We start from the raw sequence: 13898 nt of genomic DNA, 5'->3' as shown, positions 1-13898 counted from the left end.
TTCACCTTCCGGAAACCCACCACACACCACCGCACCCAACAGATCCCCCGCCGTTGCTGGAGCAAAGTCACCGAGGACCAACTAACCACCACACTCGCCCAGAGCCCACCCACCGACCCCGACATCGCTGCCCGCAACCTCAGACAGTGGATCGACGACTGCGCCGACATCCTCGCCCCGAACAAGAAACCCTCCAACAGTCACACCAGCAAGAAACCCAGCTGGTTCAACGAGGACCTCCAGGCCTCCAAGAAAACATGCAGAAAACTAGAGAAGAAATGGCACCGTGAACCGACACCGGACAACTACGCAGCCCACAAGAACACCACCTGCAGACACCATCACCTCATCAGATCCGCCAAAAGGGCCTCCTTCAAAGGCCGCCTAGACGACAATGCACACAACAGCAAAGAGCTCTTCAACTTTGTGAAGGAACTCCCCAACCCCAGCTCCAACACCAACGACATCCCACCTTGCAAGACCTGTGCGACTCCCTTGCCACCTTCTTCCATTGCAAGATCACAGACATCCACGACAGATTCAACGTCACGGCCACCCCGACAACTGCTGAGACCTACATCCCCACGGCCACCATCCGCACAGATCCCCTGCTCTGCTGGACCAACATAAGCGACGACGACACCATCAAAATCATGAACACAATCCACTCCAGATCTCCGTCAGACCCATGCCCACACTACATCCTCAACAAAGCGAGCACCACCACCGCACCCCACCTCCGGAAAGCCATCAACATCTCCTTCAAAACAGCGACCATCCCGGAGAGCTGGAAGCACGCCGAGATCAACACCTTATTCAAAAAACCCAAGGCTGACCCCAAGGACCTCAAGAACTTCCGGCCCATCTTCCTGCTCCCATTCCCGGCGAAGGTCATCGAGAAGACCGTCAACCGACAACTGTCCCGCTATCCAACACAACCGAAGATTAATTGGACTTTGACTTGTGTCTGCGCCCCCTGTTGGATAACTAACAGGAGAGTAACCGAGACAGCCGTGCATGGGATGCATTGACATACTGCGTATGTATTGGCAGTTGTGCATGGGAGATTGCACAATTCCTCGTGTACAGTGACCGCATCGAGGCGCTCCCCTATTGGGCTGTGTTGCGGTCCTCAGACCTTGGTCCAAGGATCTCACTCCCCTCACCAGCTCCCCAGCAGCTCAGCGTTGCTCTGCGCCACCTCGTGCCCAGCCAGCCCTCCTGTGCAGGGTTCGAGCCTGCCCTGGTCTCCTCTCCCAGAGGGCCGATCACTGCGTGATCTCTGCTTTTGCCCGGTGCTCGAGGAGAACATCATCCTGGACCCGTCCCAGTCCGGATTCCGCACCAACCACAGCACCGAAACTGCCCTCATCGCCGCCACCGTCAGGGCCCTGCTGGACAATGGCGAAACCGCAGCCCTCATCCTCCTGGACTGGTCAGCCGCCTTCGACACTGTCTGCCACCACACCCTCCGCGCATGCCTTCACGACGCTGGGATCTGAGACAACGCTCCCCCTTTCCACTCCAAAGCCACTGAGACCATCTGCGGCATACCCCAGGGCTCATCCCTCAGCCCGACGCTGTTCAACATCTACATGGCACCGCTCGCCCACGTCGCCCGACTACATGATCTCAACATCATCTCCTACGCCGACGACACCCAGCTGATCCTATCCCTCACCAAAGACCCCCTCACAGCCAAAACCAACCTCCACGAAGGAATGAAAGCCATCGCCAAGTGGATGAAGAACAGCTGTCTGAAGCTGAACTCGGACAAGAGAGAGGTCCTCATCCTCGGCTCCACCCCTTCAGCCTGGGACGACTCCTGGTGGCTGACCGCACTGGGAACAGCACCAACACCCACCGACCACGCACGCAACCTGGGGTTCATCCTCGACTCTGCTCTCTCCATGACAAAGCAGGTCAACGCCGTCTCGTCTTCCTGCTTCAACACCCTCTGCATGCTCCGCAAGATCTACAGGTGGATCCCCACCGAGACAAAAAGAACGGTCACCCAGGCCCTCGTCAGCAGCAGGTTGGACTACGGAAACGCCCTCTACGCAGGAACCTCGGCCAAACTCTCTCTAAGCAGTCCAGAAAGCAAGTAGCTGTCGCTCTCATCGGCTCACGACTGGACTACTGTAATGCGCTGTATGCGGGGCTAAATAGGAGCCTTCTACAGCGCTTGCAGGTAGTCCAGAATGCCGCAGCCAGATTTGTTCTGGATGTTCCCAGACGCTCCTCGGCCACGCTGGCCAGGAAAGCGCTGCATTGGCTACCGGTAGAGCACCGAATACGGTTCAAAGTCTTATGCATGACCTATAGAGCCATTGCAAAGAACAGCGACACGGGAGTTGGTTCTATCATCTCCCACTATACTCCTGGAAGGGACTTGCGTTCCTCCAGGAAACTGCTCCTGACAGTCCCCCGCATACGAAGAGCCAAGTGGGGTGGCAGGGCTTTCTCCACTCTGGCTCCTAAATGGTGGAATGATCTTCCTTTGGATCTCAGGTCCCTACCCTCCCTACAGATATTCCGAAGTGCCCTTAAAACTCGCCTCTTCCTGCAAGCCTATGTGTAAGGATGTACATTTCCATCTTTGTTTTGTTAGGCGCCTTGATACCTGCGGGTTATTGTCTGGCGCAATATAAATTTTCTATCATCATCATCAACTCCTGAAACGACTACAACATATTCAGAACGCCTCTGCAGATCGGATCCTCAACATCCCTCGCCGCAGCCACATCACACCCCACCTGAGAGACCTGCACTGGTTCCCCATCAACAAGAGGATCACCTTCAAGCTCCTCACCCACGCACACAAGGCTCTCCACTACACCGGACCAGCATACCTCAACAGACGACTCACCTTCTACACCCCCAACCGCCAGCTCTGCTCCGCCGACCTCTCCCTCACCACCGTCCCCCGCATCCGTAGAACGACCTTCGGCGGCAGATCATTCTCCCACCTCGCCGCCAAGACCTGGAACACCCTCCCCATCCTCCTACGGCAGACCCAGGACCTGCTAGCCTTCAGGAGACTACTCAAGACCTGGCTATTCGAGCAGTAGCATCATCCCCCCCCTGCACCTTGAGACCCTCACGGGTGAGTAGTGCGCTTTACAAATGTTCTGATTGATTGATTGATTGATTGATTGATTGATTGATTCGTGAAGTGGCGTGGACTGAGCACACCTGCCCGGACCAGTTAATGGATTGGGTCATCCTGGTGTTCCTTGAAAACGACAACGACGTACTATTTGAACACTTTGCACATGAAGCTGCACGGCATTCATGGACGGGTAAACTATGTTTATGGAGCCTCATCCGATTGTTACCCACAGCACGGGTCCCGAAAACTTGTTGCATCGTGGGGATTGCACACATATCCCACCACAACAGAGGACACGTCTGTCTTCGTCAGGACTCTGGATGCATGTGCGTGGAACTACGCGTGTGTACACACACCTGTGCTAGGTGAGGCAGGTCTATGGTCGGAGCAACACAGCGTCGTTTGGTAATGTTGCCAATTCGGACACACTGCTGGGGGGTGAGCACACACATGGCAATGTAGCACAACATGTGAACCTGTCGGACCCATTCACCTGGTCACTGTCAGCAGAGCAGACAATCGGTGCACTCCGGTGGCAGAGTACTGTGCAGATCCCATGGGCAGTGAGTCGTGCCCCCTCACACAGGGTAATGGGCAGACGCCAAACACATGACTCATCCAGCAAGGCAAGGTGGGCTAAGACCATTGCCATCCGTGATGATTGTTTTCCATTTTTGCCCCAACATTTCCTGATGCTCGACATGTACCCATGCTGCGTGTAAGTGTCTTAAGCATGTCCCTGCCTGTTGTGGCCGTTGCCTCGTCCGTACTGACACGCACATGCCAATAAAGTCTATGCTACTCCACTGGTGTCTAACTGTGAGGTGCCTTGATTAGTTTGTCCACTCGTGTGCCACGATGAGCGTCGTCCATACACAGGGAGGAACTGACTGACGCATGTGCAATGGAGGTTTGTCCCTTTTGCAAGCTCCACCTCTGTGAGCCAGACATTGTTTTGGGATAGGTGCTGGCCGACATGTGCACGTACGTGACTTCAGCAATGTGAGTTTGGTGTCAAACCTCTGACCATGTGGAGTAATGTCATATATCATAACAGAATGTGTCCAACAGATGTGTGTAAGTAGGTATGCGACATGAAGTTCTATTGTCACATGTGATGTAGGACACCACTCCTGGCCTGCTACTTATTTGTTCATTCCTTCACACAGCCCTATTCAACAGATGGAGGTGTGCCTATGTTGGGGAGTTGTGAGATTGTTGTTGATGTGCAGTGGGGACACAGCTAGTACTCACCTTCACAGTCCTCCAAGTGGCCATGTGTCTCAGGGATATACATGCGCATAGATGTCAGTTACCAGGGTGTACCTTCATGTGCAATCACTGTCCCTACATCCAGCCATACTTCCATACGTGAGTGAACATAGTAATGGCACATCTGTGTGATTTAGAATGTTTTATTCACATTCAGGTGATTGACGGAGCTGGAGCTGTACATGGCCATCCAAGCCCACATCACATGGAAGCCCAGTGGTGGGCCAACCAGAGTCCTTTAGGGATTGAAAAGTGATTTGGAAGAAGGGGAGTGCAGTCTGCAGCAGGATTGCTGTGTAATTGTCCAGCAGTGAAGAAATGGCAGTCCGTGTCGGGGTCCGGGTGAAGTCGCAGAGTGTTCCGGTGGTCATTGGGAGGTATTTTCCCAGGGCCTGATGCATAGGTCAGAACCAGGCAGGGACAGGCCATATGGCAGTGATGGATGCTACTGCCTCCTTCCTCACACAGTAATTACCATCCCCTTACTCCCCTGATACGGGTTCTGTGTCCGGTGTGTGTGGTGGGCTGATGGCTGCATCACTGTGTGCCACTGACACATCAGACTGCAAAGGTGATGGGGCAGCATCACTGGGTGCCACTGACACATCAGAGGTCGGAGCGGTGTGGGTCGATGTTCCCACTGCAGTCATCTGGGACCGGCGCAGTGGCAGCAATGGCAAGGTGTCCAGTCGTGGCAGCCATACTTCCAGCCTGCATCTGCTCCATGGTCTCCATTGACCTCCGCATCTGTGCCAACTCTGTGCTGTCATCGCTGGTGCCTGTCTGACCAGACAGTTCTTGTATTCGATCAATGGCCCCAGCGAGGTCAGCCAAGGTCTGTGGTGGAGCATGGTGCGTACAGGGGGTGTCCGATAGGGACTGTACGTGCTCCCTGATGAGACTCAGACACCCATGAATGGCATCGAGTTTGGCTGCCATGAGCTCGAAACCCACCCGCAGCTGTTCAGCCAACTTCATCTGGCAACCCCACACATGTTGTTGGAACTTCATGTTAGGGTCGGGGGGTCCGGGGAGACAGCCGTGGTGGTGTGTTTCCTGCTGTATGGTCTGTGCAGGTGGTGGGCTCATCTCGGGGCAGCTGGCCTGCCCTGCTCATGGGGATGGGGTGCGGAGGCTGTCCATTATCCGTTGGAGGGTGTCTTGACATATGTGCAGGTTGTCCTCTTCATCATCAATGATGGGAAGTGTGGTGTGCCCTGCAGGAGGTATTGTTTGTCCCTCCGCAATGTAAAGGGGAGATGCAGGTTAACAGAGTTACACATGTATGTTGAAGATTTGTAGGTGTTTACATTCAGACTGCATGTCTATGTACATTGTGACTGTTTTGGTGGAGCTGGCTATTTGATGGCAGTCAGTGTTTTTTTCGTCTACATGACGGATGTATGGTAGTACCCATGCATTATCCTCACACAGTGTCAGGCAATGCCAGATGGACAGTTACTACGCACGTGCCGAACCAGTTGTGAGCCCTGTCCTGTGGTGGTGTTGTTGCACTTTGTACCACGTTGCCGTCAGTGCTGATGTTCTGTGATTGCTATGTGTGTGTGCTGCATTGTGGGGGAGTTGCCCCTGCAGCTCTGATTTCATGTAGCCTTCTCCCTTTGAGGCAGGGTGCCTTTGAATTGTGCGCTTTTCGGGGGCTGAGTTGTTTTTGACTTGGGTCATGTGTGCTCTCGGACAGATTTTGTGGCCTGGTGCATTGTTCGTCTGCTGCGTGTATTATATGGCATGGGTTGTGGGTGCACGTGGACATTTCAGGGTGTGACCTGCTCCTTTACGGATGCGATCCGCACTGGGCTACCTCCAAGTCGATTCGTGGGCCATGTCAGGTTTTTTGACTGCTGCCATGCTATCGGGCATGCAGTGTTACTTGCATAGTCAGTGTGGGTCACAGAGCTGCTGCTTTGCGGGATACAGCACATGTGCATGGGTCGGTTGTGATGTTGGTGATATTGAGGGGGGCACCTTTGTGCACATTGTGGACAGGGGTCTACTTGGTGTTTCTATGTGTGCTGCAGTCTGCCAAGGCTATCAGGAACATGTTCCACGATCATTGTGGGTGTGCAGTGTGCTACACATAATTGTGCATGTGTGCCATTGTGCCCATCTCTCCCCGTCCTCCCCATCCCTGGCCATTACTCACCCTGTTGCTGTTGGGTCAGGTCGTATCGGGCTGTGTCCAGGCCCCCAAATACTGCCACCGTCTCCACACTGCTGACTGTGGCCACCATTTCCTCCAGCTCATCCAGCTCCTCCTGTGTCACAGGACTCCAACCTCCAGTCGCCCTTGCTGCCTCCCTGTTGGCGCCGAGCTTCTCCTTGGTTTGGCTGTGCACTTCATGCCAGCGCCTCTTGACCTCCTCGACACTCCGACTGCATTGACGTTGGTGACGATGGCCTGCCATATTTCGGTTTGGGTTGCCAGTGTCGCAGTGGAGGTGCCGAACAGTTGTTGATGGTGTTCTATCACCTCCGTGACGATGATCCGGTCTTCCTGCGGACTGAACCCCATCTTCCTCTTCTCCTTGCCCTTCCCCGGACACAGGGTTCCTGGCTGGACCTCCGTGGGGAGTTCGGCTTGTCCTCTGCACTCGATCCGGGTGCATCCATGTTGCTACGCAGTTTGAATTGATTTTTTTTTTCTTTCTTTTATAGTGCATTTTCCTGGCAGACGCGTGGTATTGGCAGGCCTCTGGCTGGTTTTCGCTGATTTTTGTACCGCGATTGGCCTTCTCGCCTGATTTCTTGTGTTAGCGTTTCGCATTTTTGCGGAGTGGCGTTGATTTTCACGCTGACATTTGACGCGTTATCTGGTGACTATTGCATGCTACCGCCGCGTTGTGAATACTTGGTTGGCACGGCGTACTCTTCCCGCGATGGGCTGCGATGTTGAGAGGTGCGTTAGGCTACTCTTGCGGTAGTTATCACACGTTCTTGTGAATATACCCCAGAGTGTACCTAATGCAATTGTTTTACCTAATTGTCCATTCAACACCTCGTCAACTGTATTAAGCGCCAAATAAATGCAATTACAAGTAATACACTACACAGCTCAGTTGTTAACTCTTTGCACTACCACCATAAAACTTTGTCATCACAAAGCGCCGAGTGATCGATTAATAAAAGCCAGTACCGGCTCACAAGCATACTGTACATTTGCATATTACCCTTTAAATTTGCAGAATGTACTCGCTGCGCACATTTGCTGTTCTTTCAGGTAAGCAGGCACCCTGGCAGGAAGGCTTGTTTAGCTGTCTGCCCGGCTTCGGTTTCACAGCACAGGAGACTCACTGAATGACACTTCAGCTGAAGCATATAAACTATTAGAATTGGTATTTCAGGGCCTGATCATTAGAGCCCCCTGAACCCCACAACTTGGAATTAGGCCCTGTCTGTTATGTTGTTCGTGTCTCACTTTGGTTTCCTTGCCCTGCTTTCGTGGAAGCCATCTCCCCTTTGGCTCCCTAAATGCCAAGAGCCTAACAAACTCTGTGCTACTCAGTGACCACAATCGGCCCGCGGAAGGCGTGCAGCTGAGAAAGGGCCCCGGATGGACGGATCCACTGTCACTGTAAACAGCCGGCATCGCAACGCAAGGCTTGCTCGAGGACCCCAGCCTCTCGGCAGAAGATGCAAGCTTCAGTTGTGTAACCAAGTTGAAGGGGCCCCCCTGCAAGGTACACAGAGAGCCCCCCGCTCCGGATTTAATCCGGAGCTCTCCGGTGTGAGTACAGTGCTGAGGGGGCCCCCTGCAGCTCGGGCCCCCCCGCACTGCGGGGGATGCGGGGGGCCTGTGTTACGCCCCTGGCTAGCTTAGCGACAGGCATCTGTGCACAGCATGTATAGAAGTGACAAAGCTTACGTGTTCCTGATTGGACAAATATTACGGGCAGCCGTTGCCGTTTCTAGTATCGTATCAGCTTGGGAAATCCCCACTGTCACCATCAGGGGGCACGTGGCTAGCAGAAGCACTGCCATCTTGCACCGTGCACACGTCACACAGTATCAGCCTCTGGATTGGCCTGGTGTTCAATAACTGTGTAACCTGCCTAGTCTGGTGATGGACATGTGATACCTTGGTGCATCATTTCTTTTTTTTCCTAATTCTTTTTTATTGATAATCAAAACAACCAGCTTCACCAATCATTCTGTGCTGGTGTAATAACGTTATTGCACAGAAATATTGGCATGGTGCCTACCCCTCCCCCCCCCCCCCACCCTTGTTACAGTACTTGTAAGCTTGGCGCTTTTTGGTCCATCATTTCTGATAAATTCTCTTATTCTTGTGATTTGATTGGACATGTCCTGCAATGTCTGTTTGTGGTCTTAGACAATAAAAGATTGTGTGGAACTTGTGCTCCGCGGACACGGGGCTGCGAGGCTGACTGTCCTCGTGCGGCACGTGTAACACATTCCCTCTTTCATTACACGAGCTGACGGAGTCTGTACTTATTGTTATGTCGGATTCTACACTTTCCCTGCCTTCTCGCGCCACGCACTTGCAGCAGTGCCTTCAGCCTGCACCCCCCTACTTCTCACCCTGATAATCCAACTATTGTTTCATTATATTCAAGGCTCCAGGCAGTATACTGTTGATGTCAGGTGTTATCTCACACCCACCACGATGGATTTTGAAATCATGTTGTTACACTATTTTAATTTAATAAAAAACAGACTCCAGGCGAGGGTTTTTTAATGCTTGCTGAGCGCTGCCACTTGTTGACATCTTTGCGATCGAGTTCTCACAGCGCGCTATCACTGAGGGGATAGACGCGGTCTTCTTCCATCACTTATTGATTGAAAACTCTAGTGTGAGCATCTAAGAAGTCCACGCCATGGTCTGTTGTGGAGAAGGCTGGTAAGGCACAGACCTCAGTAAAGAAGCAGGAACAGAGGACCTGACCAAGCAGAGGCCCCGCACCAGTACTACTGTGGTGGTGGTGGTCCCAGCATTCAAGAAGTCCACGCCATGGTCTGTTGCGGAGGAGGCTGGTAAGGCACAGACCTCAGTAAAGAAGCAGTAACAGAGGACCTGACCAAGCAGAGGCCCCGCACCAGCGCTACTGTGGTGGTACCAGCATTCAAGAAGTCCACGCCATGGTCTGTTGTGGAGAAAGGTGGTTAGGCATAGACCTCAGTAAAGCAGCGGTAACAACAGCCCGACCAAATAGACCACTGCACTGGGGCCATTGTCGTGGTGGTCCTATCAAAAGCAGTAACAAAGGGCCTGACCAAGCAGAGGCACTATGCTGGTGCCATTGTGGTGGTGGTGGTCCCACCATCCAAGAGGTCCATGCCATGGTCTGTTGTGGAGAAGGCTGGTAAGGCATAGTCCTATGTAAAGCAGTGGTAACACAGGGCATGACCAAACAGAGAGCTGTGCTGGGGCCATTGTGGTGGTGGCCCAGCATCTGAGAAGTCCACGCCATGGTCTGTTGTGGAGAAAGGTGGTTAGGCATAGACCTCAGTAAAGAAGCAGGATCAGAGGACCTGACCAAGCAGAGGCCCCGCACCAGTGCTAGTGTGGTGGTCCCAGCATCTGAGAAGTCCACGCCATGGTCTGTTGTGGATAGAGGTGGTTAGGCATAGACCTCCGTAAAGAAGCAGTAACAGAGGACCTGACCAAGCAGAGGCTTCGCACTGGTGCTACTGTGGTGGTGGTGGTCCCAGCATTCAAGAAGTCCACGCCATGGTCTGTTGTGGAGAAGGATGCTTAGCTATAGTCCTCCTTAAACAGCGGTAACAGAGGGCCTGACCAAGCAGCGGCGCCACGCTGGTGCCATTGTGGTGGTGGTGGTTCCAGCATCTCAGAAGTCCACAACATGGCCTGTTGTGGAAAAAGGTGGCGGGCAGGTGGTGGGCATAGGCCTCCGCAAAGCAGCTACAACAAAGGGCCTGACCAAGCAGAGGTTCCGCACTGGTGCAGTTGTGGTGGTGGTGGTCCCAGCATCTGAGAAGTCCATGCCATGGGCTGTTGTGGAAAAAGGTGGTTAGGCATAGCACTCTGTACAGCAGCATAACAAAGGGCCTGACCAACCTGAGGCGGCGCGTCAGCGCCATTGTGGGGGTGGTCCTACCTCCACCACACGGTCCGTGGGGGGCCTGCAGCTGTGCTTTTTCTCCTGGGGATGTTTAAGCATGTAATGCATATATATGTTTCTTAGAAAAGTACTGCATAACTTCTGCACATGGAGGATGTGAGTACAATGAGAGGGCAGGAGGTTCCAGGGCCAGATTCTGACCAAATATCAGATTTACTCATGTAGACAAATGCATTATATTTTTATAATTCTCAAATAATTCTGGGAGTGGTGGTAAGAAGTTGCAGCAGTTTCCGCTTTCCAGGCGTACCCTCGTCCCTAACAAGCTCGAATGAGTAAATGTAGTAGGTGCGAAGTAATGCCTGTTTACATACCTAGAGAAGGTGCATTCTGTCAAAAATTAAAATGTCTTGCCACTTTGGGGTTGTCTTTCCACATTTCCATTGTGAAAATAGAGCGATTGGTTCACTTTGCAGAAGTAAGTGAATACCCACAAACTTGCAAGCTCCCATCGGTTTGCGAAAAACACTTTGCAAGTGTAGAAGAAAGTCTTGTCACCACCAACCGTGGATTCACACTTGTAAATCAAGCCTTCTGAGCCCATGAGTGTGCAAATCCCTTTACGAATGTGGCCATACAGAAGAGATTGAAACTGACACCATAGTAGGGATCAATAACGAGGCTAATTGACAGAATGGTTCAGCGAGTAATTGCCCAAATTACTACTTTTTAAATCCTATTCTTGTGTCTTTTTTATTAAATCAAATGAAATGAAGGTAGGATTCATCAAGGAAAGCAGAGATTGTAAAAAGCCATATGTTGGCTCCGTGGAACCACACAAGGACAAGAGCAGTGACTGAAAGGAGTGGGATCTGTGCTGCTCCAGAATTCACAGGCAAGGCTTAGAAAAAAGTTAATGGCACTAAAAGGCAATGAAAAACAAGCATTGGCATAGCCAATAGGTCTCGCCTTTGGGACCTTATAAGTGTTTAGCCATGCAACAGTTGCATAACTAAATACTTATAAGGTCCCAAAAGCGAGACCTATTGGCTATGCCGTGCGGCCGCGAAAGTGAAAGTAATCGCGGTAAAGCGCGGCGCGCGCGCCCGCGCACATGCACTGTAGCTCTAGGCTGGCCTGGTAGCACTTTTTGGAGCCCTCTCAATAAGTCTCGCCAGACCAGCGCATGCGCTGGGTCAGGCGAGACCTAACAACATGGCTTTCTTGTCCTCTTTCAGCACTGTACCTCTGGCGGCTCTGGTTTGGCACGGCCCCCCACCCCTCCACTAGCCTCACTGCCATTCACCTTGTCTGTACTAACCTTAAAACAAGAGTCCTACAACATCCACTGATCTAAAGCAGAGGTGTCCAGTGTTGGTCCACGAGGGCTGGATCATGCCACATTTCCATTCTATCCCCAAGGGATACATTTGCATACAATTACACTAAAAATAAATAATTTACATAGTTGCTATTTTGAAACTCTGACTTGGCATAGATGAATCTGTTCCGGGCCTTTGGTGGGTGCCCTCAACCTTATTCATATCAGTCCATTTAATTGCTACCCATTCTACATGTAAGCCGCTAACTTCTGCAGCCTTAGTATCCTCCATTGTATTTTGTATACCTTGTAGAAACTCACTGCTGTAGATTCACCAAAATGCCAGGGATAGCAACCTTTGCCTGTTGACCTCTTGACCCTCATCAAGCCCCAAGGCAAAGACCCACTTGATTCAGCAAGGCTTCGGGAGGGCAAGGAGGCGAGAGCACAGAGCATAAGCTGGAGTCTCAGAGCTCTGTTTACTTTCGGTTTCTGTCGCTGTCTTCGGAATCCCTGGGACTAGGGATAGCACGGACGGTGCAAGGCGTAGCAAGGAGCAAGGCAGGGGTAGCAGCGGTTACACTTGTAAACGCCTAATTAGCGCTTGTGCTACTGAATATCGACGCCAACAGTAACGTGGCGCACTAATATCGAGGACAGAATATCGAGGGACAAAAAATTGAAAGGTAACTGCAGACAGCGAAGCATAGATTTACTATTCCTAACTGCACACCTATGTATCTTGAATATTTACACTGCACTTGGGTACATAGACGTGGAGGTAGGTATAGAAAATCTAGAGTTACCTGTCGATGTTTTATTTTTGATGATCTGTTCTCGATGCTCTATCCCATTGATATTGTTGATTCGATATTCATTAAAAGTCCATATATAGGATGTGCATGCACATTATATGGCATGCTCAGGATTCTGAAACCCGTTGTGAAAGTAGGCATTACTAACTCTTATTGATCAAAGGTCTTCATGACAAACCACTGGATGGTGATGAGTCTCTTCCGGTAGTGGAGCAGCTAGCCTCATGCGTATCTTCTTTCTCGATTGACACAGGTTCAGGCGGAGTTCCAGAAGAAGTGGAAGCGCTGGCGACTGTCACACGTCTACAGCCCGCGAGACAGCAGCATGAGACCGCTGAAGTGCCAGACCAACAGTATCAGCAGCGGCGGCACTGTCGGGAGCAGCGTGTAAGCCATTGGTCACCGAGAGGCAGTATCTTCAGTTATGCTCATTACCATCCAAGGAGGTAGTTTACTCATGAGGCACCTTCCGACATATCAACGATGCATGGTCAACCTGCCAACATCCCGCCTACAGCCGGACGTCGGCATGACTCCACCTGTCTCCAGCGGGAAGAAGCCTCTTCATTCGCACATTTTTGCACTGAGGACATTGTGATTGCATGTTTTGGTTCCTAATGTACAAAACAGCATCTATGTCTGTACTCAAGATACAGGGTTATGTCTAGCAGCAATACATGTGAATTTTCAAAAAGGTTTCCTCGCCGTAAGGCTAGTCAGTTGTGATTCTTCCAGGGAGGCGACACTGATGTAAGTTGTGGAGATAGAAGGAATGTTTTTGGAGTTTACATTCACTTTATGTCCAAGTAAAATATAATTAGCTGGTTAATGAAAGGTTCGGCTCAATGTTGTCCAGTTATCGTTGTCACCTGAAGCAAGCGAGTGAAGACATTAGACCTTATACAGAAGGCAGTCACATCAGGCTGGTGCACTACCATCCACAGTATGGCGGGCGCATGCGTGAGGGTTGCCACCTCTGCATGGGGGTGCGGTCTAGGCTGCAGTGCTCATGGGGATGGTGATCTCCACCATCTGGGTTCTCAGTGAGGATTCATGGCGACATGTGTCACCAGATCCATTGAAAAGGGGAAATGAGGAAATGGAGTGATGGAAATCCACGATTATGATGGAACACCACCGGTGACAAAGATATGAAAAGAAAGGCGTGGCTCAGGTGTCTTAGGGTTAACAAGCACGGATGCAAGGCCTGTATTTGGAAGCAGCAGTATTCAGCATGTTGCTCTATGGCATTTCTACACCTAGGAGTTATCAGATCACAAGTACTTTTTCCCTTCTGGCCTATAGGTTGGCACACT

At 51.5% G+C, this 13898-nt stretch overlaps 1 protein-coding gene across 1 annotated transcript in view; it reads left to right on the top strand.

The window, feature by feature from the left end:
* The window catches only part of GLP1R (glucagon like peptide 1 receptor), a 1134570-nt gene extending 1121422 nt beyond the window's left edge, over window positions 1–13148 (top strand). Inside the window, exon 13 of the mRNA XM_085609494.1 lies at window positions 12836–13148. Within this exon, the coding sequence (XP_085465620.1) occupies window positions 12836–12973 (138 nt within the window). The 3' untranslated portion in view covers window positions 12974–13148. The remainder of the gene's footprint in view (window positions 1–12835) is intronic.
* The last annotated feature ends 750 nt before the right edge of the window (window positions 13149–13898 follow it).

The sequence above is a fragment of the Triturus cristatus genome, chromosome 6 (assembly GCF_964204655.1).
Source record: "Triturus cristatus chromosome 6, aTriCri1.1, whole genome shotgun sequence".
In the NCBI taxonomy this organism is placed as follows: Eukaryota; Metazoa; Chordata; class Amphibia; order Caudata; family Salamandridae; genus Triturus; species Triturus cristatus.
This window is presented reverse-complemented; position numbering and strand designations above follow the sequence as displayed.